Genomic DNA, 25,000 nt, shown 5'->3' on the forward strand with positions numbered 1-25,000 from the left:
TCATCATGATGATTACATCTTCATGATTATTACATCTTCATGATTATTACATCATCATCATGATGATTACATCTTCATGATTATTACATCTTCATGATTATTACATCATCATCATCATCATGATGATTACATCTTCATGATTATTACATCTTCATGATTATTACATCATCATCATGATGATTACATCTTCATGATTATAACATCTTCATGATTATTACATCATCATCATCATCATGATGATTACATCTTCATGATTATTACATCTTCATGATTATTACATCATCATCATGATGATTACATCTTCATGATTATTACATCATGATCTGATTGTATCTGGCGTCACTGTCCAATCAGGTTCAGGTGTCAACACAGGGTCAGAACTCCTCATGTGCTTCAGGGTCCTTCGCACAGTGAGGACATCTGTGTTTCAGATGTTCTCACTGTGACTCAACCCCTGATGATTTCTCAGAGAGTAACTCATGGATCCAGATGAAGTCAGTCGGAGTGGGACACTGACCTGAGGGGGAAGAGGACGCAATAACGTACGAAGACGCCGACGCCCCAGACGACGGTGAGGCGGAGGCTGATGTAGCGGAAGTTCTGGTTGGTGCGTGTGAGCAGGTTCCAGGAGACGAGCTCCTCGGAGGAGAAGCGCTGCGTCACCTGGTCGTCCACGATGCTCTCCACGCCGCGGTGGTAGAAGAAGAGGGCGTCGCTCAGGGCAAACTCCGCCCCCTCGGGCTTCCCCATCTCCTCCTCCATGGAGGCCCCCGCTCGCTCGATGATGCCTGGACAATGACAGTGATATAGCATCATATATATATATTTTTAATAACTGATTATTGATCCCTGCAGGTGTCATATGATCATATGTAAGAAGATGTGATTAGATACGTCGTCATGGTAACACACTCTGATAACTGTGCAGACACTTCAAGAATTTTCATAGAGAATCACAACAGATTTGATCTGATGTGTAACTGACATCACTTTGATTTTCATTAGATATTTGATGATATAAAAACAGGCTGAGACGTCATGATTGACAGCTGACACTGACTCATGATGGTGGAGAGCGTGTGTGGGCTGATAATTTGATGAAACAGCGTCGATGTTGTTTCTCTGGAGGAAACGTGACCCGGGATCACGAGGTCGTTGACCTCTCTCTGACCTCTGACCCCTTCATGTTCAGCGTCTCCTCCACATACACACACACACACAAACACACACTGTGTCTGTTCCACAGTGAAACTCTCGTGTTTGGATAAACTCATGCAACCCGCTGTTGCGTCACCGTCATGTGGTCATTCACATCACACGGCCCGGCCGACCAATGGAGGAGCTCCCACAGCGTCACGTGACCCGGGTCTACAGCAGGACACGATGTTCTGAGCTCAGATCAGATGAACCAGTCAGAAGACTTTAGTCTGACTGTCAGACTCTTAAAGGATCAGTTCAACAGAAACTCTGTGTCTTTACTGGAACATCATGAAGTTGTTCTTTGTTAGGTTGGTCTATAAACAACACCAGTGACATCATCATCATGAGCCTGACGATGTCACGTGTTGATATATATATACAGTATATAAATATAATATGTTTATGTTCACAGGTGATGAACGTGTGACTCACCGTTGGGCAGCGGGACTGGAACGCTGGGCTGCTCCCGTCGTCCTCTCTGGATCCGTACCGTGGCCCACTGCGAACACAGGTGTTGTACAGGTGACCTCTGACCTTTCATCAGTGTACACACACACACACGTTCAGTAAAGTGTGTGTGAGAGAGACAAGTTCGTGTTTGACCTGGTTACCTCCAGGATTCGGACCAGGACCCGGATGTAGACTCCAGTGACGCCCAGCGAGAGGCCGAACATGGCGGGCAGCATGATGAAGAAGACCACCACGAACATCCAGGCCTGGAACACTCCGACCGCCGCGCGCCACGGGTCGTCCATCTCCATAAGCTGCTGCTGCTGCTGCTGATGATGATGATGTCACTGTGAGGTCACGCCATCATCGTCTGGGATGCAGGACAAACAGGAAGTGACGTCTTATTCCCCAGAGGATGAATCTCCCACCGTCTCTTTGTGTAGCGACATCATCAGGTCAAACTTTTCATCCACTACTTTGGTTTATGAACAAATACTGAGGCTCCTCATAAGACTCAGTGACATCATCATCTTTCAATAATAATAAAAGTTTAGACTTCATGTCTCTGGACCGTTGATTGATCAGAATAATTAATTTTCTTACACTTTAATTTCATCGTTGATTAAAAACACAATTAAATCTTTGAAATTAACAACAGCTGTGAAAAAAACGCAGTAAAACTCATTCCAGATGATATATTGATAAGATCATCTATTATCATTGATTTGAATAAGTTCAATTATCATCAGAATGAACTCAGTCTTCACCAGATACAACATTAAAATAGTCTATCAATAATAACACAATAATTAAATATGATTAAAACTATGAATACTGATACTCTGCATGCAGAGAACTTGTACTTCAGATACTTAAACTTGTAATGCAGTATTACTCTCACATTGCTGTATTTGTACTTTAACTTATTAAAGTTTCTGATGACTGAAGTTAAAGAACTGACGAGCCGGAAGTGACCGTTATCCGTTAGAATTTAACTACTGACCGAACTGAACCGGAACCAACGACAGAACGAACCGACAGAGGAGCGAGAGGAGGATTAACTACCTGTCGGTGGAGGAGCGAAGACGCGCTGCAGATCTACAGACTCGTCAGTTGATCCGCGTCAGTGACGTGTAGAGACACGCCCCTCCTGCGCCTTCGTGCCGCCGCGCTGCGCAGGACAAGCGCAGGGGGGCGGCGCTGCGCAGGACAAGCGCAGGGGGGCGGCGCTGCGCTTCATGTCGCGCGGCGATGACGCGGCGCTGCGCTTCATGTCGCGCGGCGGTGACGCTCTGCAGGACGCGCGTTTGTTGTGAGCGGGCGGCGGCAGCATGGCGGCGGCACCGACGGAACCGACGGTCCGTCTGCCCGGGATCGTCCTGGCCTCGCTGATGTTCCAGCACGTGAACAGCGACTCGGACGCGGTGAGAGACACGAGCGACGGAACCGACTGCTCATCCCGGTGTCCGGTGCCGAGGAGCGGTGACTCTCCACCGAACTGACGGTGGATCAGTTCCGGTTCTGACGTTTCACTGAAGGTTTTGTCTTGTTCGTCTGGTTCCGGTCCAGTCGGTGAAACACCGACACGTTCCGGTAACTTCTCAGAGTCGAACGCACCTTAGTCACCTGACTCTGTTTAAAAACCCTCCGGTTCTGAGTCGCACCGGTTCTGAGTCGGTCCGCTCGACGGTGGAAGATGGTCGGATCCATTGTAACGGTTCATCTCGGTCTGATGGTGAATTCGGCAAATGTGTAAATAAAACAAAACGATTATTTTACCATTCAGATGTAGTGTTAAAGAAGCGGCGCGCAGTAACGACAGTAGAGTCTGACCTGACGACCACAGGGCCGCAGTCAGCTGTCAGTGGACCGGGCCACAGAGAGGCCCCCGACCCCCCAACAGGAGTTCTTCTTCATGGGTTAGGGTTAGTTCTTCACCAGACAAATACTGTACTTTTACTGTAAAGGCCCAGTGGCTCATCTATGATCTGCTGGCGGCATCTGGTGGTAAAGTTACAAACAGCAACCGACTGAGGGACCAGACCCCTGTGACATGTATTTAGGTTCTGTCAGGTGTAGTAAAGGTTCTGTCGAAAGTACTGTTGGTTCTGTGTGAGGTTCTGATGGTCCGGTCTCTTCACAGGAAGGCCTGGTTCTGGGGGAGAGTAAGTTCGAGGAGCAGATCACCATCAGCGACTCACAGGCGGATCACATCCACATCGAGGAGATTTACAGTGAGTAGATCTCAGTCACATGATCATGTACATTTACTCTGTGTGAATACTTTTACTGTGATTAATGATTAATAAATTTGTATTTGACTGACAGACATCCAGAAGCACAGAACCTTCCACCAGCTGAACACGTGAGTTCCATCTCTTGTGATGCTGCAGACGTTTGATGAGACGTTCACTTGTTCTAATGTTTGAATCTGTGTGAAGCTTCTACAACAGTGTTGGAGACGTGAAGGTGGAGGCCGTGCACAAACTCCTGGCAGACAACAAGCAGGTAATAAAACACCACGACGAGTGCCTGCAGCATCAGAGCACCGCCGTTGACTCGTCTGTGTGATGTTCATCCTCAGGAGAGCGTGATTGGCTGGTACCGACAGAGGAGGAACACGGACCAGAGGATGACGCTCCGGGAGAAAATCGTCCACGAGAACCTGAAGACGTCTCTGTCCAACCCGCACATGGTGTTCGTGCTGCTGACGCCGAGCGAGCTGACGCCCGCTGGCTCCACCTACCGGACAGAGTACGCCGCCTTCATCTCCCGCAGCAGGTGACCACCAGCAGGGGGCTATGCCGCCAACGTCTGACGTCATGTTCACGACGACGCTCTGAAATTAGATTTTAAAAGTACTTTTGGTATTTTAAGTATTTCATGATGTTAATTAGATCTGAAACTAACTTAATAACAATTAATGTGCTGATTATTTCTTCCATGTATTGTTTTAAGTTGGGTCCAACTTGATTCAATTCAACAAAACATGAGAATCTGGAACCAATGAATATTTAATGTTTTGTTGAAAACTGCTGCATCTTTAATTTGAATATATTTAAGGCAATGTATGAATCCAGTTTCTCCTCCTTGTTGAAAAGTCGACTCTGTGGTTTAACGTGTTGTTGTGATGTTTCTTCTCCCGTGAAGAAAGTTCCTCAACGTTCCGGTTCTCGTCACCAACCTCGGTTTACTGGAGCCGCTGTCGTACTGGAAGGTGTCGGCTTCCTGCTCGGCAGCGGGTTACAACCTCACCATGAAGAAACACGGGTACGATGACATCTTGTCTACATCACGATGACATCACGTCTGTTTCTCTGCTCGGCGTCACTCACATTTCTCCTCCTCTGCTGTTTCAGGGCGAAGTTCTTCTCCTCCAACGGTTTGTTGAGAGAAGTTAACGAAGTGAACAAGATGAACGACTCTCTACAGTCGGAGCTGCAGGTGAGGAGCAGAGGGGCGAACTTCCTGTTGTGACACACAGGTTGTAGTTGTCAGGTCGTCTGTCCGTCTCTCGTCAAAGTTGTGAAGCATGACGTTGTCATTTGTTTTGTTGGACAGAAAACGTGCGGCGACGTGGAGGAGAGCGAACTTCTGGTGGAAACGCTGCAGACGGAAGTTTCAGCTCTGAGGAGGAAAGTCCGAGAGAAGCGGCAGAGCCAAGCGGGAACAGGTCGGGAACGTTTCACTGTCTGAAGGTTTGGTCTGATTGTCCCTCCTGGGCCTCCGTCACTCTGTGTGTATTTGTGTGTGTTTGCAGACGTGGTTGTTGATCTGTCCGTCCAGAGGAACAACCTGCTGCTGGAGGCAGTCAGCGCTCTGTTCACCCGCTCGCCGCTCTACCACTCACAGACTCTAACGCTAGAGGCTTTTCCTGTTCCTGTCGTTCCCTCCGTCTGCTGCGACCAACACGTTTCCACGATGACGCTGACAAAGTGTGATGCAGCAAACCCGAGCAGAACAAACTGTCGGAGGCCGCGGGCAGCGCGGAAACGTAGGAACAGCGAGTCATGACAGGAAACGACCGGCAGACGTGAAGGTCACTGAGCTGCGGGAAAAACAAGTTGTTTGTTTCATCAAACTCCAACCGGTCACACGACTCTGACGTCACCACGCGGAGCAGGAAGCAGCTGATCGGCGTCTTTTCATCATTTAGGAAATACTGTATCATTTCAGTCAAGTTTCTAATGTTGTTTTTTAATGTGATGAAAAATTGTGTTAATAAATTTAAATATTCAGGTTGTAAAGTTAAAACTTTAAAAAAATACACTAATTTGTTTAATGAATGAATCGGATCGTCTTTATATACTGAGGAAGTTGAGAAGTAGAACATTACAAACCATCAGCAGACAAATGATTCAGAATCAACAGGCTTTAATTCACAACTGAACACACACTCTCTCTCTCTCTCTCTCTCACACACTCTCAAACACACACTCTAAACCAGGAGTTTGACTCCACAGATGTTGGGGTCCGTCATGAGCTGTGGGTGTTTGTGGGTCACAGACATGAAACCTGGAGAGAAAAGAAACATATTCTGACTCATTTCCAGGTGAAGTGCAGATCAACCTGACAAACAAAAACAGTGTTTTGCTGTTGTGGTCACTGGTCACCGTTAGTTTCCACGGTAACTGTATAGAAACATATTTACCCATGGAGTGAGCTTTCTTCACAGCTTTAGCCACTTCCTTCTGTTTCCTCCCACACAAGCCTGGAAACAACCAGACGACACTAGTCACGTGACCTGACGCTGCTCAACATGACAACACCACGCCAACAACACGTGTTCTTCACTGGTGTGTTCAGGTGATTCAGGAAAACTGGCTGTTTTCACGAAGGAACACTTGTTAATAATCCTTGTGCACGTTCACTCAAACACACGTCATTCATCATGTTTACGCATCATGTATACACTTTCCTGAATCGGATGCGTTGCGTTCATACGAACAAACGTACGACAAGTTAAAGATAACTACATGAGATCCAATGTTCTCAGCTGCGGACCTCACGTGTGCTCACCTGTGATGTGTCGTCCGTAGATCCGGCCCGTGTATGGGGAGATGAACTGGGACAGCAGCTGGAACAAGCAGCAGGTAAAGTTACAGGTAGTGACGTCATGGTGACGTGTGTGAAGACTGGTGTCTGACTGGTCGGTCCTCGCTCACCTGCACGTTCTTGTAGTCCACCTGGACGCTGCAGAGGACGCAGCCTTTCGGCGGCTCTTTGAACGGATTCTCCATCTTCACGAGCTGCAGCACCAAGACAAACAACATCACGTGATCAACACGAAGACAAACAACATCACGTGACCAACACGAACACCACTGACGTCATTGCGGTTACAGCGTCGTTAACCATCACGTCACTCACCGCGTCATCGTTCTGCTGGACCACGCGTGACGTCAGACTTCTCACACCTGCAGAAACACATGTTACTGTCGTGACGTCTTCATCTGCTCGCTGGCTAAGGTTAGCAATAGCATTAGCTCACACTGAAGCTAAAGTTACATTTAAAAACAAAGATCGACTGTTGATTTCATGACGTAATAAACTGCGACACGTTCGACTGTGTGTTTCGTCTTACTTGTGTTTCCGTGTTGAAGTAACAGACACGTTAACCGCTGCGACGTCCTCAGAGGAAACATCTCGACCGGACACAGGACAGGAAGCGGTCCGACACCCGAGAGATTCCGTCGGCAACTAGTTATCTAACGATTCGTTCCTACTTCCTCTAACCGTTTTTTGTGTTATGTATATTTTTATTATATATTTTAGTTTATTTACATTTCATTTATGTATTTATTTTGGTCCCGGCCTTCTCAATTTCTGGCGTAAATACACTTAGTTCAGTTTTATATTTTTCACCGGAGAAGATTAAAGGTTACACCTCGTCAAAGACTCAACAAGACAAGACATGAATCCTCCGACATGTTCGAAGTGGTCGCACTTCCTGCTAATGTTACTCACAGAACTAGCTGTTAACAAATTGTTGATATGAATTATGAAAACATCACGTCGCATTAATTTGACCGAGTGCTCACGTGACTGATCGTAACAGTTTCCAGCTCAGTTGGACTGAAGCGGAAGTGATAATTTAGCCGTTAGCTTGACTAGCGAGCTAACCGGTGAAACGGAAACGGAAGCGATGTACAGATTTCTCTTTCGTTGCTGTTGATACTTTTGAATGTGATGCTCATTGAGAAGGTTCGACTTCACGACACGTTTGTGTTTCAGAGACTTTAATATTCTTCACGGACGAAACCCGAGCGAGGAGGTAGCGGTTAGCTTAGCTGCTTCACCAGCTAACAGGGTTTAACTTAACGGAAACAGGTTTAGCGATGTTGCTAATGACTGCTAACAACATTTACTATGAGTATAGATGATTGACAGTGGACTGTGGTGTGTGATCTTCTCTGTCTGTAGCCGTCTGTGACATGTAGCACCAGGTGACCCCGGTCAGTGATGAGCTGTGGAACCAGAGACATCACAGTCAGAAGAGTTTCCTCCAGGAAGAGGTCGAGGGACGGAGCTCAGACTCTGCTCACACCGGCAAAGAAGCGAGGAGGAGGAGGAGGAGGAGAAGAAGAAGGGAGAGGAGGAGGAGGAGGGAGAGGGGAAGGAGGGAGAGGAGGAGGAGGAGGGGAAGAAGGAGGGAGAGGAGGAGGGGAAGGAGGAGGGAGAGAAGAAGGGGAAGGAGGAGGAGGAGGGAGAGAAGAAGGGAGAGGGGAAGGAGGGAGAGGAGGAAGAGAAGGAGGCGACGGCGGCTCCGGTCTGCGGCGATGTCCCGGGAACAGGAGGCTCAGCAGTGGGACCATGACTCACACACAACCTGCTGAGGTGAGTCCAGTCAACAGACAGAAAAATCACCTGCGACTGTTTTGATTAACCGATTAATCGTTTTACTTCCAAACATAAACTTTATTAGTTTTGTCATGATGGAGTTATGGATTATTGATAGTAGAAAATATACGAAGCTCAGTTCGTCATCACCAAAAACATCAGAAGAAACTAAACAGTGAACCTGAAGACGACAACATGTCGTCACGGGTGAAAACTGTTCTCACCTTAAAGTTGAGCAGACGTGAGAACCTGAAGCAGTCGTCTTCCTTCGGGTCCACTTCGTAGATGGTGTCGTTCAGTTTCACGTATTCTTTCAGCTGAACCTGAAGAGACGGAGACAGTTTGTCACCAACTCGTCAGATTCACATCAGAGACAGATCAAGTATGTTCAGTTTATCATCTCATCAAGCAAGAGAAGAAAAACTGAAAAGTATGTTTGACATGTTCATTTTAAGAAATTGGGTTAAAGCAGTCAAATGATAATCAAACTATCTTGTAAAAAAGGCCATGCCACTATGTACTGTTCTGTTCTTTAGATGTAATAGTATTTCCGAGTTATGCATTTTACTTATCAAATTTCTGTGTTCATGAGTTCACTCCTGTTCTCTATAGTCGCTAAGTAGCAATCCCGTTGATGTAAGGACCAAAGGGTCAAAGACATTCACCCCCTAGGATCTAGAACACACCCACTCCTAAGATATAATAGGCAGTGAATCCTCTTCAGACTTAGACTCAGTTAGACTCAGTCAAGACTTCTTTGAGCCTCCCTTCCTTTGGATTGTACCTGAAATGTGATGACCTCGTATTTGGCATGCTGGACTGCATCTAGATAAATAGTCGGAACTCTACAACTGCTTCCGCCTCCACGTTTCGTCTGCATTCTCACCTGAACACAACTCTAGTGTCCTGACCCGACACCCTGGAGCGATTGTTGCCACACCTTTGGATCCACAACACATACTTTCAAACAATCTGATCGTTGACTCATTGATAAGTTATCTAATCACGTGAGCTGTGGCTCCTCCGTCGCCGATCAGAGGATGTACAGTAACTGATAATTTGTTCTGTCGACAGTTCTGCAGCGACACAGAGGATTTATTCGGGGACTACGACAGTTTCCTGGAGAACAGTTCTCTCCTGGCGAAGCTGGATGATGCAGAACAAACCGAGCGGCGGCGCGAGCTTCAGGTCGTCGCTGTGGATCAGCAGGACCTCGTCCAGAAACCGTCCTGCGAAGAAGACGCTCTCTCGGACTCCATCCTAGTCGGCCTCGGAGACGAGCCCCTCGAGGACTTACCTGCCAGTCAGAGTCAGTTTGAAGAGGAGGTTTGTGAAGCCGTGAAGAGGAGCAGGAGGCAGGACGGAGATGATAAAACCTCCACGCCTCAGAGAGACAGGACGTCCGAGTCCGGAGCAGATCGGAGACGCAGCCGAACGGGGAGGAGCGTGACGGAGCAGCTGAAGAGGACGATGCTCTGTAACGCTGCGGCTCCGGCGAACGTCTCTCTCAGCACCGTGCTAAAGGAAGCGGTAGTTTCCGAGGAGATCAGCGTCGCCATGCAGGCCATGGAGACGGTGTCCGCGGAGACCACCGACCTCGGGCCATTCTTCGGACTCCCGACCAGAGTGAAGGACCTGATGCTCAAACTCAGAGGAATCAAGACTTTATATGGTGACGCACTCTTTCTCTCTCTCTGTCAATCTTCATCTGAGGATTCTTCTTTCATTATTCATTAATCAGATGATTCATTTTTGTCTCATTGTCGAACGTGGTTAAAGACTCTTGTCACAGTTTATGTATATAAACAAACAACAACAAGATACATGTTAGTGACAAGTTTTTCTCTTAGAGCCTCTGAAGCTTCACTCAGATGAACATGAATTATAGTTATTTATGTATTAATGTCCTGTGTCAGATTGGCAGGAGACGTGTCTGAACCTGGACTGTGTCCGGCAGAGGAAGAACCTGATCTACTCTCTTCCCACCAGCGGAGGGAAAACCCTAGTGGCCGAGATCCTCGTCCTGCGAGAGCTGCTGTGCAGGAAGAAGGACTGTCTGTTCATCGTTCCCTACATCTCACTGGTGCAGGAGAAGGTACGAGAAACACCTGGTGTCTGGGAAATGTACAGTTCAGTGTTGTAGCCATGATAATATTAATGTCAGCAGTGAAGAGAAGAGGACCGAGGATGGAGCCTTGCGGGACACCCCCTCATGAACCTTCTGCGTGTGGTTCCAGGTCCGGGGGTTGGCGAGCTTCGGCCTGGAGCTGGACTTCGTGGTGGAGGAGTACGCTGGCAGTAAAGGCCGGTTCCCTCCGGTGAAGAGGAGGAAGCAGAGCTCACTGTACATCGCCACCATCGAGAAAGGCCACAGCCTGGTGAACTCCCTGATCGAGGCTGGTCGGCTGGAGAACCTCGGGCTGCTGGTGGTGGACGAGGTACGAGCACACGTCCGTCAAACAAAGATTGATAAATATAAGTCAAGGTGGAGGAGGTTTGATGGAATCTGTTTCTTCCACGAGCAGCTCCACATGCTGGGCGACGGCAGCAGAGGAGCAGTAATTGAAATGACTCTGGCTAAAGTTCTGCACATGAGCAGTAAGTGTCTCATGACCTCATTTCGTCTTTTGACTGAACGTAACGTTGATTAAATGAAGGATCGTTTTCTGTTTCCTTCTTCAGGTCAGACTCAGATTATCGGGATGAGCGCCACCTTGGGGAACATCGGAGACCTGCAGACATTTCTAAAGGCGGAAAATTACACAAACGACTTCAGACCTGTGAGTTTACAGATGACTTCAGTGTCAGTGTCAGCGACGTCTCTGATGTGAATCGGACGAGTTGGTGACAAACTGTCGCCGTCTCTTCAGGTTCAGCTGAAAGAATACGTGAAACTGAATGACACCATCTACGAAGTGGACCCGAAGGAAGACGACTGCTTCAGGTTCTCACGTCTGCTCAACTTTAAGGTGAGAACAGTTTTCACTCGTGACGACATGTTGTCGTCTTCGGGTTCACTGTTTAGTTTCTTCTGATGGTTTTGGTGACGACGAATTGAGCTTCTTCTTTTTTGAAACAACTATCAATAATCCAAAACTCAGATCATACATGTTGTCATGAACATTGTCTTCTCTTCCTCAGTATTCCAGTTCGATGAAGAAGATCGACCCCGACCACATCATCGCCCTGGTGACCGAGGTCATCCCCTCCCACTCCTGTCTCGTCTTCTGTCCGACCAAGAAGAACTGCGAGAACGTCGCCGCGATGGTCTGCAAATATCTGAAACAGTGAGTGACCCGTCCGCCCTACGTATTTGCCACTCTGGTGTCAAAACCGACTGACCGGTGTTTTGTTCCTCTGGTTCTCCTCAGGGAGTTCCTCCGGCACCGCGAGGCGGAGAAGGTCGTCCTGCTCCGGGAGCTGAAGGACAGCGGCGACGGCTCGTTGTGTCCGGTGCTCCGGAGGACGGTGCCGTTCGGCGTGGCATACCACCACAGTGGACTGACCTCCGAGGAGAGGAAGCTGGTGGAGGAGGCATACACCACCGGAGTCCTCTGTCTCCTCACCTGCACCTCCACCCTGGCTGCCGGGGTCAACCTCCCTGCCCGAAGGTCAGACACTGACCCACAGCAGGCAGCTAACACAGTTAGCACAGGACGCTAACGTGTGTTAGTCTGTCGACTGTATACAAAGACAATCAGTGACTGTATATGAAGACGATCACTGACTATATATATACGATAACTGACTGTATATAAAGACAATCACTGACTGTATATGAAGACGATCGCTGACTATATACAGACGATCACTGACTGTATATAAAGACGATCACTGACTGTATATAAAGACAATCACTGACTGTATATAAAGACGGTCAGTGACTGTATATAAAGACAATCACTGACTGTATATAAAGACGATCAGTGACTGTATATAAAGATGATCACTGACTCTATATAAAGACGATCAGCGACTGTATATAAAGACGATCACTGACTGTATATGAAGACGATCGCTGACTGTATATGAAGACGATCACTGACTATATATATACGATAACTGACTGTATATAAAGACGATCACTGACTGTGTATAAAGACGATCACTGACTGTATATGAAGACGATCGCTGACTATATACAGACGATCACTGACTGTATATAAAGACGGTCAGTGACTGTATATAAAGACAATCACTGACTGTATATAAAGACGATCACTGACTATATATATACGATAACTGACTGTATATAAAGACGATCACTGACTGTATATGAAGACGATCGCTGACTATATACAGACGATCAGCGACTGTATATAAAGACGATCACTGACTGTATATAAAGACGATCACTGACTGTATATAAAGACAATCAGTGACTGTATATAAAGACGATCACTGACTGTATATAAAGACAATCAGTGACTGTATATGAAGACGATCACTGACTGTATATGAAGACGATCACTGACTATATATATACGATAACTGACTGTATATAAAGACGATCACTGACTGTGTATAAAGACGATCACTGACTGTATATGAAGACGATCGCTGACTATATACAGACGATCACTGACTGTATATAAAGACGGTCAGTGACTGTATATAAAGACAATCACTGACTGTATATAAAGACGATCATTGACTGTATATAAAGACGATCAGTACTGTATATAAAGATGATCACTGACTCTATATAAAGACGATCAGCGACTGTATATAAAGACGATCACTGACTGTATATAAAGACGATCACTGACTGTATATAAAGACGATCACTGACTGTATATAAAGACAATCAGTGACTGTATATAAAGACGATCACTGACTGTATATAAAGACAATCAGTGACTGTATATGAAGATGATCACTGACTGTATATGAAGACAATCAGTGACTGTATATAAAGACGATCAGATCTTGAATCTCTCTCTGACCTGATGTGTCTTTATATCCAGAGTGATCCTTCGGTCTCCGTACGTGGCCTCTGACTTCCTGAAGAGGAGTCAGTACAAACAGATGGTGGGTCGAGCGGGTCGAGCGGGGATCGACTCGGTGGGAGAGAGTGTCCTGGTGCTGCAGGACAAGGACCGGACGACGGTACGTCACAGTGTCACAGTCTGAGTCCCGGGTCCGTGTGGAGAATGTCTGACTGACGGAGCATTTGTCTTCTCAGGCTCAGACTCTGGTTTGTTCTCCGATGGAGAAGTGCTTCAGTAACCTGCTGCAGCAGGACAGTCGAGGCCTCCTGAGCCTCGTCCTGTCGCTTGTCGGACTCAGTGTAAGTCTCTCTCTCGTGTTTGGGAGGGCGGAGCCTCGTGGTCGTCACAGTGACGGTGAGTCAGCTGCTGCTCTGTGTATTTACAGATCACCACCTCGATGGAGCAGCTGAGGACCTTCCTACAGGGCACGCTGCTGTTCGTCCAGCAGGAGGCGCTGTGTGTGGACCGGAGCCTGTGGGACGAGGTGCAGCAGTGTGTCGAAGTCCTGCAGGAGAAGGATCTCATCGCCGTGACATCACAACCTCAGGGGACGAAGCTGCAGGTCACCAAGTTGGGACAAGCCACGTACAAAGGTAAACACGTCCAAGTTCATAAAACTATTAATGGTCTAGGTCCGACCTGTTTGTCGATCGAGTCGTGGTCACAGTTCTGTGACGGTCCCGTCTCCTTGTCGTCCTCAGGCTCGGTGGACCTGACCCACAGCGGCCTCCTGTTTCAGGACCTGTCCCGCGGTCTGGAGGGTTTGCTGCTCAACAGTTACCTGCACCTCGTCTACCTGGTGACGCCGTACGACCTGACGACCCAGTGCAAACCCGACTGGATGATCTTCTTCAGACAGGTACCAGAGTCTCCGTCGGGACGCTGTCCGCTATCAGGTCTTCTGACTCGTCTGTGTGATGAACCGTCGCTCTTCTTCTTCTTCTCTCAGTTCACGCTGCTGTCGGCCGCCGAGCAGAAGATGTCCGCCGCCGTCGGCGTGCCGGAAGGCTTCGTGGCGAGGAAGGCTGCGGGACAGACGGTGAAGAACGTAAGAGGAGAGACGGACGGTGACGGTGTTGGTCTCAGATGATCTGTGGATATTTGACGGTTTCGTCTCGTGGTCATTGTGTTTCAGAGCGTGAACATGGCGGCGGTGCAGCGCATGTATCTGGCTCTGGTGCTGTTCTCTCTCCTGAGGGAGACGAACCTGTGGACTGTGGCCGACCGCTTCCAGCTGAGCCGAGGCTTCGTCCAGACGCTGCTCAGCTCCGCGTCGGCGTTCTGCTGCTGTGTGCTGCACTTCACCGAGGTCACCGCCACCGCTGACCTTTTTAAAACAAACCTCCTCTGCCCGCCGCCGCAGTGTAAGTTCTCAGACGGACGTGTGTTTTGTGTCTGATCAGGAGCTGGAGGAGTTCTGGCCGTTCCGAGCGCTGCTGACCGAGCTGACGCGCAGGCTGAGCTACTGCGTGAAGGCCGAGCTCATCCCGCTGATGGAGGTCGCCGGGGTCATGGAGGTCAGTGACCCTGAAAGTCACCGGGAGCCACAAGGACAACGATCTCACACGATGTTTCACTTTGACATTTCTGGGCCATAATAAAAGAATTCACACAAATTTTTTAAACAACCTGGAGCTGCTGAATCTTAATAAACCAATCGATTCATCTAAGATCAATAATCGTTGGTTTTGATGTGAACAATTATTAATGTGACGGTTTCTGTTTTCCCTCCAGTCGCGAGCAAAGCAGCTGTTCAACGCCGGCTACAAGACGCTGACTCACCTGGCGAACGCCGACCCGGCCGTTCTGTCCAAGACCGTCGAGAACCTGTACAAGAAACAGGCCAATCAGATCGTGGCCTCGGCCAAAGTGAGTGTGTGTGTGTTGGTGCTGGTGAAGGTTCTGATGTCTCAGCGGCATGGAGGTTCTGATGGTCGTTGTCATGACGACGCGTGTCTCTGTTCCAGATGCTGCTGAACGAGAAGGCGGCGGCTCTCCAGGAGGAAGTGGACGAGCTGCTGACGAAGCCGTCAGATCTGCCCACGGATCAACTCAGCTGACTTTTATTCTCTTTGTGATTTTTTTCATTTTTTCATTTGAAAAACTTATGGTATTAAAATAATGTACAACACGATCTGTGGAAAGGGTCTGATTAAAGAAATACTGTGGTGTTGAATTTCTACTGTAAATGTGATGACGGACTTCCTGTTTACTTCCTGTTTACTTCACCTGCAGTCGGAGCCGAAGCCTCGACTGAGACTCACGATGAGAAAGTGCTCAGTTGATTCTCATATGAGTCTCATAACTGTTCATAAGTTCTTCTATGTTCTCATAATCATTAAGACTAACCAGCCCCAAGCTAACTGTTTGCAGCAAGCTGTTGTTATACCTAGTGTCAGTGTCAAGAATATATATATAGATGTTTTCTATATATATATGAACAATATTGATTCTGTAATCAGCTAGGCAATTAACGTAAACGTTTTTTTAAATAAAAGTTCTAGTTCCTAGTGCCTCGGGGGCCCCTCGGGGGCCCCTCCAGGCCCCGCCCCCGGTCAGTGCGCGGCCCTGCCCCGGTATAAAGAGGCAGAAGAGGAAGTGTCTGTTCTGTCTGGTTGTTTCTCTGCGGACATGAAGCTGCTCCTCCTCCTCCTCCTCCGGGCCCGGGTCAGGACCGATCCCGGGCCCGGGGCTCTGGACGTGTCCGTGGATCTGTCCTCCGTCCTCCGCCGCGTGGAGCCCAGGTTCCTGTCCGTCACCATCGACGCGAGTCTCGCGTCAGAGGAGAAGTTCATGTACCTGCTGAGGTGAGAGAGAGAGTGTGTGTGTGTGTGTGAGAGTGAGAGAGAGAGAGAGGGAGAGAGTGTGTGTGTGTGAGAGAGAGAGAGAGGGAGAGAGTGTGTGAGAGAGAGGGGAGAGAGAGTGTGTGTGTGTGAGAGAGAGAGAGAGAGAGGGAGAGAGTGTGTGTGAGAGAGAGAGAGGGAGAGAGTGTGTGTGTGAGAGAGAGGGTGAGAGAGAGAGTGTGTGTGTGAGAGAGAGAGAGAGGGAGAGAGTGTGTGTGTGAGAGAGAGGGTGAGAGAGAGAGTGTGTGTGTGAGAGAGAGAGAGAGGGAGAGAGTGTGTGTGTGTGAGAGAGAGAGAGAGAGAGAGTGTGTGTGTGAGAGAGTGAGAGTGTGTGTGTGAGAGAGAGAGAGAGAGAGTGTGTGTGTGTGAGAGAGAGGGTGAGAGAGAGAGTGTGTGTGTGAGAGAGTGAGAGAGAGTGTGCGTGTGTGTGAGAGAGAGAGAGAGAGAGAGAGAGAGAGTGTTTGTCAGAAAACGTGAAATGAATCAATAAGTTTCACTTTCATTTTCCTGAGATAAAATTCTGCGGTTTTCAAAAACGATCAAACATTTGAAATATTTTTTTAATTTTTCTTTGTGAACAAGATTAAATCACATATATTTTATTGTTTTGAATTATGCTGCAAATAACTTTTATTCATGACACTTTGAAATCTCTTCTTTCATCTGATCAACTTTCAGATTTCACATTTCCTTTTGACATGAGCAGTTTGTTTAAATATCGATGAAGTTAACATCTGCAGATCAGAAGAAGATGATGTGATGATGATGCTGCTGATGATGATGATGATGTCATGATGATGATGATGATGATGTCATGATGATGTCATGATGATGATGATGTGATGATGATGTCATAATGATGATGATGATGTCATAATGATGATGATGATGTCATAATGATGATGTGATGATGATGATGATGATGTCATAATGATGATGTGATGATGATGATGTCGTGTCTGTGGTTCAGCTCTGTGAGGATTAGGACTCTGGCCCAAGCTCTGACTCCGGCGTTCGTGAGGTTTGGAGGAACCAGACAAGACTTCATGGTCTTCAGTCCTCAGAGGAACCGGCAGCTGGACTCAGACGTCACAGCGGCAACCAACCAGACGGGTCAGGACCAGTTCTCACACACACACACACACACACACACACACACATACACACACAGCCACATATGGATAAACACTCACGTGACATCATTAAACTTCCTTATTGTCCAGTTGTATAAACATCTGATCTCCTGTGGTTCTGTGTGTTTCTATGGCGATGGGTCGTAACCATCCGTCTCTCCTCAGACGGGTCATGTGACAAACGGACGCTGCCCTCGTGGTTGGAGGAGAAGCTGAAGGGGGCGTGGCCTCAGCAGCAGCTGGTCCTGATGAGAGAAGACGTGCAGAGGAAGTACAGGAAGGTCAAGTTCACAGGTACGGTGATGATCACATGATGTCATGATGCTCTTCCTGACTCCTCCTCCTGACTCCTCCCCCTCCCCTGACTCCTCCCCCCTCAGAGGACACCGTGGACCTGCTCCACTCGTTCTCCAGCTGCTCTGGTCTGGATCTGATCTTCGGCCTCAACGCTCTGCTGAGATCAGACGACAACAGCTGGAACAGCAGCAACGCTCGGTCCCTGCTGGACTACTGCGAGTCCAGAGGCTACAGGACGTCCTGGGAGCTGGGCAACGGTAACACAACTACACTACAACTACACACACACACACACACAACTACACTCAAGGTTCCCTTGTCGTCCGTTTGTCCTCAGAACCGAACAGCTACGAGAAGAAGGCCGGGATCCGAGTGGACGGACGCCAGCTGGGACGAGACTTCACTTGTCTCCGAGAGATGATGTCACAGTCAAAATTGTATCGGGACGCCGGACTGTACGGGCCGGACGTGGGCCAGCCGCGGGACCACCGGGTCGACATCCTGGAGGGGTGAGAGGTCTCCAACACACACACACACACACACACACACACACACACACACACACACACACACACACACACTGATTGGATCAGACTCATGTGATCCACACACGTCTCCTCATTTAGTCCCGACCAGTTTAACTCCTGTGAATTTGTGTCGTGTGGATCCTTGTTAGTTTCCTTCTCTGTCGAACGTGAAGAGACTGACCCATTATTAAATATGGAGAGAAATGTTTTTCATACAATTTCACGACTGTTCACGCTGCGTTCAAGTGCTGCTGGAGAACCAGGACATCTGGGCCTCAGGTGATTAGTGTCAGTGGTTCTGATGCAGTGGAACGTGTCGGATCATGTGATGTTTCACTTCCTGCTGCAGGTTCCTGCAGAGCGGAGCGGACGCCGTCGACGCCGTCACTTGGCACCAGTGAGTTCACCTTCACTGTGTTTACACAAACCATCCAATCACACACCTCCGCCTCTGTAACCCAGAAACAAGTTCTCTAGAGTTTCACACGGAGCCACACCTCATATCTGAGATAATCCGTGTTTATTTAGTCTTAATGAAGAGGATTAAATAAAAGGATGAATGAAACCAGGATTAAAGAGCGATTAAAAGAGTCTTAACACAGAAAGTTGTAGTTTGACATGATCTCTGAGCATCTGTGTGTTTCAGTTACTATGTGAACGGCAGAGACACGTCACTGGAGGACTTCCTGGACCCGGAGGTTCTGGACACTTTGGCCCTGAAGACCAGTGAAGTTCTGCAGGTGGAGACGGACGGAGACGGAGGCTCGTGAGGTGGATCAGAGAGGATCAGTCTGATCAGTGTGTCTCTGTCCCTCAGAGAGTCAAGACGGTGTCTCCTGGGAAGAAGGTGTGGCTCGGAGAGACCAGCTCCGCCTACGGGGGCGGAGCCACGGGACTGTCAGACACGTTCGTAGCTGGATTCATGTGAGTCGACTTTTACATACAGTCGCTGTCTTTATATACAGTTATATGTATATATGTATATATGTATGTATATGTGTCTGCAGGTGGCTTGATAAACTGGGTCTTGGAGCCCGACTCGGTCTGGACGTGGTGATGCGGCAGGTTTTCATTGGTTCTGGAAGTTACCACCTGGTGGACGACAACCTGGATCCACTTCCTGTGAGACTTTGTTCTTCTTCTTCTTCACTGGTTCTTTAGACGTACAGAACGTCTCACTCGTCTGTCTCGTCTCCTCATGTCTCCTCAGGACTACTGGCTCTCTGTTCTCTACAAGCGACTTGTGGGACCAGAGGTTCTGAAGGTCGAGGCCCGGTCCGGTTCAGGTCGCAGTCGGAGCCTGAGAGTGTATCTGCACTGCAGCAACACACACAGGTGACGCTGCCCGAACACACACACACACACACACACACACACACACACACACACACACACACTCTGTGTGTTAACCCGCTCCGTGGTTCTGGTCGTGTCTGCAGCTACAGACGAGGAGCCGTGACGCTCATGTCCATGAACCTGGGGGAGGAACCGGCCCGGATCTCCGCTCCGGACCTCGTCTCCACGGGAACAGCGGAGGCCTTTGTCCTGCAGGCCGCCCGGTCGGGGGAGGAGGGGCTGGACTCCAGGTGCCTCCGACATTCATCTCATTTATCACCGGGTCACGTCGGCTCTCTGAGGTTCTGTGATGAAGGTTGTTGAGTCGACGACAGAGTTCCTCCTGTGTGTCGATCCTGTGACAAGTAGTTTGAGTTTCCTCGTTACTGTCAAACGTTCTGACAGCTCGACCAGAACAAAATGAAAAGGTTCTGAAGCTCAGAGAGAAACGACTTCCTCATTTAAATCCTCTGAACCAACCTGCAGGAAACTTTGTATATTCATATTCTGGGGATTTGAAGACGATTCTCTGTTCGTGATTGATTCACCGATGAACTGATCTGCAGATTGATCGATAACTAATATATTTCTTTGTTTTGGTCGAAGGTCTGTGAAACTGAACGGAGATGTGTTGAAGATGTTGGATGATAAAACTCTTCCGGAGCTCAGAGGACGTCGTCTTCCTCCAGCGGATCGTCTGCAGCTTCCTGGATTCTCTCTCGCCTTCTTTGTCTTCCCCGACGCCGGGGCCGCCGCCTGCCGGGACCACGGGCCAATCAGATGACCCGGAGACGGTCGTCAGGCAGAACCCGGAGCTGCTCTTCACTGGACTGAAAAGACTTGAGATTGAGTGACGACGGTAAAAACTGGATACTGTAGAAAATACTGTACACGACAGTTCTAATAAAGTTTTATTCAAATTCTGTTCCAGATTTAAACATGCTTTCATCTAAAATCATAAAATCACTGGTCCGTTGTTCAGACTGTAAATAAAGATGACAACATGAAGTCAAATCATCACGATCGCCCCCTGGTGGCTGGCTGCAGTACAGCTCATAAGCCTGACTGTATATACAGTTGCAGATCGTCTTTATATATTTATATTTTATAACGAGTCATGTAGATGTTCAGATTTTTCAGTGTGAAGAAAAAAACCTAGTGACTCCAGATCAAAGTTTCCGTCAGTTATTATTTTATTGTCGTCAGTTTCATCTCGGACTCTGATCTTTGTCACGTGACTCTTTATTCGTCCTGCTCTTCGCCGTGTGTGATGATGTAACACAGAGATTTATAATCCAGGTTTCCTGCGGCATCGATGTTCGACGACTGAAACATCTGCTTCACCTGCAACGACACACGGACGCCACTGAAACAGAAACCTGTTCAACACAACGCGTCGTCACATTCACACACCTGGACTCTTCTTCCTCTTTACCTCCTCAGGTGTGAACCTGTCGGCTTGTGTCATCAATAACTTCTGTAATCTGCACAAAAACAAACATCATATCATCATGTTGAAGATTCGTGTTTAGAGACGATTCCCTACGTCTCTACGCCGACGACTCACTCGTCTCTGTGGACGAAGCCTCGGGCGTCGGGATCGAACAGTCGGAAGGCGTTTAGGATGGTTTCCTCCGGGTCGGTTCCTGCAAAGCAGATATATATAAAAATATATACATATATATATATGACACACGTATTATGAGAAACATCAACGTTCTACTCACAAGCAAACAGAACTACTAACTTATTAGTATTATAAAATAATACAAATACTACAGTATCATTAAAACAAATAATATTTTCACATTACTGAACTTAATGAGATTAACACAAGTGAATAAGTGTAATTCAATATATTTTGAACATTTATAAAACTACTAAAAAATTTTTTATATAAATCTTTATATATAAAAACTTTAGACTTAATATGTATAAAACTTTAAAAACAAAAAAAATATATAAAACTACAAAAGAACTAAAACATGTATGAAACTGAAATAAATTGTTTAAAACCGTATGAAACAATGACACAAAAAAACCACAAAGTTTAAAACTGTAAAAACTAAGTTTTATACAATTCATTTAATATTGCGTAAAACAGTTTCAATCTATAAAAGTGTATAAACGATACAAAGTGAGCGAGTCGTTTGTCACCGTGCAGCTTTTCTCCGAACAGGTTGAGGAACATGGTGAAGTTGATCGGACCTGAAGCTTCGCGCAGCATCTCTTCGAACTCATTGTCCTTCACGTTGAGTTTACCTGAACACACACACACACACACACACACACATACACACACACTGTCAACATGCTGCCCATAGCAAACATCATGTAAAATATCATTAACTATTACTGCTTTGAAATCCCTTATCATTATGATTATTAATAATCATGATATTATAATCATCATTGCTACAGACCCAGAGATGCGTACGTGTCCTTCAGATCCTCTTTGTCGATGAATCCGTCCCGGTTCTGGTCGATCAGTGTGAACGCCTGAATCAGAAAGTTCAAGGTCATGAGCACATGATTCATAATTCATATTTTGTTACTCATGAACGTGACTTGACCTCTTTGAACTCTTGGATCTGACTTTGTTCGAACATGGAGAAGACGTTGGACGAGGCTCTCTGCGCTCGCTTGGCTCCGCCCTCCTTCTTCTTCGTCTTTCTGCTCGCCTGATAAGAAACATTTAAAAAATCCTAAGTCAGAAAAAAATCATCGAAATCTAACGAGTCAGAGGAAAGAAAAATATTCACTGTTTTATAGAAAAAAAACGGTAACCTTAACCCATATTGCATGTAATACACAGAAACATATGTATAATTAATGTTAACGCAAAGTCAGTAAATGTTCCTCTAGGTCTCTTCTGTTTAAACTTTGATTTACTGATGAAGGTTCATCTGATCTCGTCTTCGATCTTATCTGATTATATCTCGTCTCATTTCATCTCATCTCACAGATATGATGTTATGTTATATTAGAAATAGAAACACAGTAATATTTCGGAGCACTCACCATCTCTGCTCGTCTTCCTCCGGCTGCTCGTCGTCGTGCAGAGAGCGGAGGCTTAAGTAGAGCAGCTCTCTGGGACGTGATGACGGTCTGAACGCAGCTGGGGGGTCCTGGGGTCTTCAGGGGCCCCCCAAGCCCCGAGGCCCCCAGACCCCCAGACTCACTCTGATCCCTTACATGGTCAAAGTGTGGTGGAACCCTGGTTCTCCTGAGGCTGCGGCAACAACTGGTGATGATCTGAGCCTTGTAAAGAGTTTCTATTTACAGAGAGGAGGAGGAAGAGGAGAAGAGGAGGAGGAAGAAAAGGGACAGGAAGGAGAGGAGCCTTACCAGGCAGGAGAAGGAGGAGGAGGAGGTGGTGGAGGAGGAAGGAGGGGAGGAGGAAGAGGAAGGAGAGGAGGAGGAGGAAGAGGAGGAGGAGGAGGAAGAGAAGGAGGAGGAGGAGGAAGGAGGGGAGGAGGAAGAGGAGGAGAGGAGGAAGAAAAGGAAGAGGAGGAGGAAGGAGAGGAGGAGGAAGAGGAGGAGGAGGAGGAGGAAGAGAAGGAGAGGAGGAAGAAAAGGAAGAGGAGGAGGAGGAGGAGGGAGAGGAGGAAGAGGAGGAGGAGGAGGAAGGAGAGGAGGAGGATGGGGAGAAGGAGGAGGAGGAAGGAGAGGAGGAGGAAGAGGAGGAGGAGGAAGGAGAGGAGGAGGAAGAGGAGGAAGCCTTGTGCAGATCACCATCACTGTCTTCTTCATGGGATAATTATTTACTGTGGTACATGAAGTATTTTTAGTGTGGTACTTTAAACACATTTAGTACTGTTATGAAGGTAGTGTAAATACATAAAAAACACTTTTACTGTTATACTTCAACTGCACGAAGTACTTTGACTGTGGTACTTTAAACAAATGAAGTACTTTTTGTTGTGGTACTTTAGGGTACTGTAAATACATGAAGTACTTTGACTGTGGTACTGTATATACATGAAGTACTTTTACTGTGGTACTTAGACTACATTAAGTATTTTTTACTGTGGTACTCTAAACAAATCAAGTACTTTAACTGTGACACTATAACCAGCCTGCTTATTTACTTTTACTGTGATACTGTTACTACACGGACTACATGTAACGTGATACTGTAAATACATGAAGTATTTTGACTGTGACACTATAACCAGCATTCGTATGTACATGAGTACTTCTACAAGTATTTCTTTTCGCGCCGCTGCAGTGAAACTCTGTGTTTTCCGGGTGCTCAGCGGACCGTGAACGCGTCGGACCGTGAAGGCGTCGCGTCGGCACTACACTACACTACCCAGAACCCCCCGCGTCGGGCCATGTTGTAGGAAATCCGCTCGCGGTGGATTATTGTAATCCGACCGAGCGACCGGACACACCGGATCACGACGGAGCAAAAAAAGAGAAGCGACGGAAACCAGCGGCGGCGCAGCGGCCTGTGACGGAGCAGCTCGGCCCAGAACGAAGCGGTAAAGTTGTGATGATCTGCCGCCTCCGAGCTCCGAGCTCCCGCAGCCACTGATCGGCGGAGTCCGGGGCCGTTTCCTGGATCCATCCGTCCTCTGACAGCGGCTCCACCGCAGCGCGAGCACCGGGGACACCGGTCGGATAAAGACAAGACAGATCCCCCGTCCGGTTCTGGTCCAGCCCGGCCCGGCTCGGCTCGGCTCGGTCGTCCTGTCCGCGGACTGAAGCGCCGCTGCCGCCGCTCACACTCCCTCGAGCTAGCGGCTAGCTCAGCGCAGTTAGCATCAGTTAGCATCGGCTAGCATCGGCTAGCAGCAGGCGAGTCGGGAATCGACCGAGTCCAGTCCGGAGCAGAGAGACGAGTCGTCGGCCCGCCGGAGGGAGGATGTCGGTCAAGGAGCAGAACAAACTCTCCACCGTGGAGCGGCCTGTCAAAGGTACGTCACCGCCATTTCTGCCTCCCGCTCCCGCCGCGCTGCAGGAAGTTCTCGGGGCTAGTCGGTGCTAAAGGCGGAGCAGCTCGACGCGTCCTGCCGCTGACAGCTCGTGTTACTCGGGTTTGATTTATCCGTGTGTGTCACCGGGCTCGTGCCGCCGGCGGCCGCCCCGCGGGCGACACGAGCCCGGTGATGCAGAGAGAGACGCGCTCCCGCTGCACCAGTTAGCTTCGTTAGCTTAGCACCCGGAGCGAGCGACACCAGCTGCGAGTCCGCTCGTGAGGCTCGGTCCGCGGGCCCCGAGGCTCCGCGCCTGTCGGCGGAGGGTCGAGTGTCTCACACACACACACACACACACACACACACACACACACACACACACTCTCCACCTAACAGCTGTTTTTGTAAAACGACTTGTTAAACTCTTTCCTCCGATCCTCCGACCATCGACCGATTTTTTAT

At 48.0% G+C, this 25,000-nt stretch overlaps 7 protein-coding genes and 1 long non-coding RNA gene across 12 annotated transcripts in view; 5 read left to right on the forward strand and 3 right to left on the reverse strand.

Moving 5' to 3' along the window:
- gpat3 (glycerol-3-phosphate acyltransferase 3) overlaps positions 1-1,961 on the reverse strand; it is a 7,312-nt gene extending 5,351 nt beyond the window's left edge. The window contains exons 1-3 of the mRNA XM_035607968.2: positions 1,812-1,961; positions 1,633-1,699; positions 518-788 (exon numbers count right to left, since the gene is read on the reverse strand). Coding sequence (XP_035463861.1) covers positions 518-788; positions 1,633-1,699; positions 1,812-1,961 — 488 coding nt within the window. The remainder of the gene's footprint in view (positions 1-517; positions 789-1,632; positions 1,700-1,811) is intronic.
- LOC118284852 lies at positions 1,076-1,957 on the forward strand. The gene is made up of 3 exons (XR_004784985.2): positions 1,076-1,508; positions 1,613-1,711; positions 1,818-1,957. It is a non-coding gene; the product is annotated as an uncharacterized LOC118284852 (long non-coding RNA).
- A 904-nt stretch (positions 1,962-2,865) lies between the features above and the next one.
- On the forward strand, positions 2,866-5,936 carry abraxas1 (abraxas 1, BRCA1 A complex subunit). Its single transcript, XM_035607970.2, has 9 exons — positions 2,866-3,074; positions 3,794-3,884; positions 3,979-4,015; positions 4,092-4,158; positions 4,235-4,431; positions 4,801-4,920; positions 5,010-5,094; positions 5,212-5,323; positions 5,411-5,936. Exons 1-9 carry the CDS (start codon positions 2,982-2,984, stop codon positions 5,662-5,664), a joined length of 1,056 nt encoding a protein of 351 aa, XP_035463863.2. The 5' UTR covers positions 2,866-2,981; the 3' UTR covers positions 5,665-5,936.
- Positions 5,937-6,007: 71 nt separating this feature from the next.
- On the reverse strand, positions 6,008-7,392 carry mrps18c (mitochondrial ribosomal protein S18C). The gene is made up of 6 exons (XM_035607975.1): positions 7,235-7,392; positions 7,021-7,067; positions 6,816-6,899; positions 6,670-6,727; positions 6,302-6,361; positions 6,008-6,165 (listed from the first exon to the last, which is right to left on the reverse strand). Exons 1-6 carry the CDS (start codon positions 7,293-7,295, stop codon positions 6,089-6,091), a joined length of 387 nt encoding a protein of 128 aa, XP_035463868.1. The 5' UTR covers positions 7,296-7,392; the 3' UTR covers positions 6,008-6,088.
- A 155-nt stretch (positions 7,393-7,547) lies between these two features.
- helq (helicase, POLQ like) lies at positions 7,548-15,615 on the forward strand. The gene is made up of 19 exons (XM_047329622.1): positions 7,548-8,259; positions 8,329-8,487; positions 9,565-10,162; positions 10,407-10,585; positions 10,728-10,928; positions 11,016-11,088; positions 11,173-11,270; positions 11,361-11,459; positions 11,632-11,777; positions 11,862-12,101; positions 13,458-13,599; positions 13,676-13,780; positions 13,867-14,074; positions 14,183-14,340; positions 14,431-14,529; positions 14,617-14,790; positions 14,885-14,998; positions 15,216-15,350; positions 15,449-15,615. Exons 1-19 carry the CDS (start codon positions 8,113-8,115, stop codon positions 15,539-15,541), a joined length of 3,168 nt encoding a protein of 1,055 aa, XP_047185578.1. The 5' UTR covers positions 7,548-8,112; the 3' UTR covers positions 15,542-15,615.
- A 466-nt stretch (positions 15,616-16,081) lies between these two features.
- Positions 16,082-20,934, forward strand: hpse (heparanase). 2 transcript variants are annotated; one of them, XR_007030208.1, is made up of 13 exons: positions 16,082-16,288; positions 17,295-17,437; positions 17,623-17,751; positions 17,838-18,011; positions 18,092-18,263; positions 18,631-18,678; positions 18,928-19,021; positions 19,099-19,205; positions 19,289-19,403; positions 19,492-19,616; positions 19,721-19,867; positions 20,223-20,475; positions 20,916-20,934. XR_007030208.1 is itself a non-coding variant. In XM_035607963.2 (12 exons), exons 1-12 carry the CDS (start codon positions 16,113-16,115, stop codon positions 20,398-20,400), a joined length of 1,608 nt encoding a protein of 535 aa, XP_035463856.2. In that variant the 5' UTR covers positions 16,082-16,112; the 3' UTR covers positions 20,401-20,511. The 2 variants fall into 2 exon arrangements, 1 of the variants encoding a protein (XP_035463856.2); XM_035607963.2 differs by lacking the exon at positions 20,916-20,934 and having other exon boundaries at positions 20,223-20,511.
- LOC118284848 (myosin light chain 5) lies at positions 20,515-22,996 on the reverse strand. 2 transcript variants are annotated; one of them, XM_035607971.2, is made up of 7 exons: positions 22,638-22,992; positions 22,190-22,297; positions 22,040-22,115; positions 21,774-21,878; positions 21,184-21,262; positions 21,052-21,100; positions 20,515-20,960 (listed from the first exon to the last, which is right to left on the reverse strand). In XM_035607971.2, exons 1-7 carry the CDS (start codon positions 22,638-22,640, stop codon positions 20,859-20,861), a joined length of 522 nt encoding a protein of 173 aa, XP_035463864.2. In that variant the 5' UTR covers positions 22,641-22,992; the 3' UTR covers positions 20,515-20,858. The 2 variants fall into 2 exon arrangements, with proteins under 2 accessions (XP_035463864.2, XP_035463865.1); XM_035607972.2 differs by lacking the exon at positions 21,052-21,100 and having other exon boundaries at positions 22,638-22,996.
- A 948-nt stretch (positions 22,997-23,944) lies between these two features.
- ppp3ccb (protein phosphatase 3, catalytic subunit, gamma isozyme, b) overlaps positions 23,945-25,000 on the forward strand; it is a 13,718-nt gene continuing 12,662 nt past the window's right edge. For 2 of the 3 annotated variants that reach the window (XM_035607966.2, XM_035607967.2), the window contains exon 1: positions 23,945-24,538. In XM_035607966.2, coding sequence (XP_035463859.1) covers positions 24,487-24,538 — 52 coding nt within the window. In that variant the 5' untranslated portion in view covers positions 23,945-24,486. The remainder of the gene's footprint in view (positions 24,539-25,000) is intronic. The other variant, XM_035607965.2, reaches the window with a different exon arrangement.

This window comes from Scophthalmus maximus, chromosome 20, assembly GCF_022379125.1.
Source record: "Scophthalmus maximus strain ysfricsl-2021 chromosome 20, ASM2237912v1, whole genome shotgun sequence".
NCBI classification, from domain to species: domain Eukaryota; kingdom Metazoa; phylum Chordata; class Actinopteri; order Pleuronectiformes; family Scophthalmidae; genus Scophthalmus; species Scophthalmus maximus.

Coding starts and splice junctions, on each gene's coding strand:
- abraxas1 (XM_035607970.2), top strand. CDS start 2,982: ATGGCGGCGGCACCGACGGAACCGACGGTCCGTCTGCCCGGGATCGTC. Junction 3,075..3,793: donor TGAACAGCGACTCGGACGCG/GTGAGAGACACG, acceptor GTCTCTTCACAG/GAAGGCCTGGTTCTGGGGGA. Junction 4,016..4,091: donor ACCTTCCACCAGCTGAACAC/GTGAGTTCCATC, acceptor ATCTGTGTGAAG/CTTCTACAACAGTGTTGGAG.
- mrps18c (XM_035607975.1), bottom strand. CDS start 7,295: ATGTTTCCTCTGAGGACGTCGCAGCGGTTAACGTGTCTGTTACTTCAA. Junction 6,900..7,020: donor TCCAGCAGAACGATGACGCG/GTGAGTGACGTG, acceptor TTGGTGCTGCAG/CTCGTGAAGATGGAGAATCC. Junction 6,362..6,669: donor CTACGGACGACACATCACAG/GTGAGCACACGT, acceptor GGTTGTTTCCAG/GCTTGTGTGGGAGGAAACAG.
- helq (XM_047329622.1), top strand. CDS start 8,113: ATGAGCTGTGGAACCAGAGACATCACAGTCAGAAGAGTTTCCTCCAGG. Junction 11,460..11,631: donor CACGTCTGCTCAACTTTAAG/GTGAGAACAGTT, acceptor TCTCTTCCTCAG/TATTCCAGTTCGATGAAGAA. Junction 14,530..14,616: donor CGGGACAGACGGTGAAGAAC/GTAAGAGGAGAG, acceptor ATTGTGTTTCAG/AGCGTGAACATGGCGGCGGT.
- hpse (XM_035607963.2), top strand. CDS start 16,113: ATGAAGCTGCTCCTCCTCCTCCTCCTCCGGGCCCGGGTCAGGACCGAT. Junction 17,752..17,837: donor CAGGAAGGTCAAGTTCACAG/GTACGGTGATGA, acceptor CTCCCCCCTCAG/AGGACACCGTGGACCTGCTC. Junction 18,679..18,927: donor GACGCCGTCACTTGGCACCA/GTGAGTTCACCT, acceptor TGTGTGTTTCAG/TTACTATGTGAACGGCAGAG.
- LOC118284848 (XM_035607971.2), bottom strand. Junction 22,116..22,189: donor AGATCCAAGAGTTCAAAGAG/GTCAAGTCACGT, acceptor TTTCTGATTCAG/GCGTTCACACTGATCGACCA. Junction 21,879..22,039: donor GGACACGTACGCATCTCTGG/GTCTGTAGCAAT, acceptor GTGTGTGTTCAG/GTAAACTCAACGTGAAGGAC.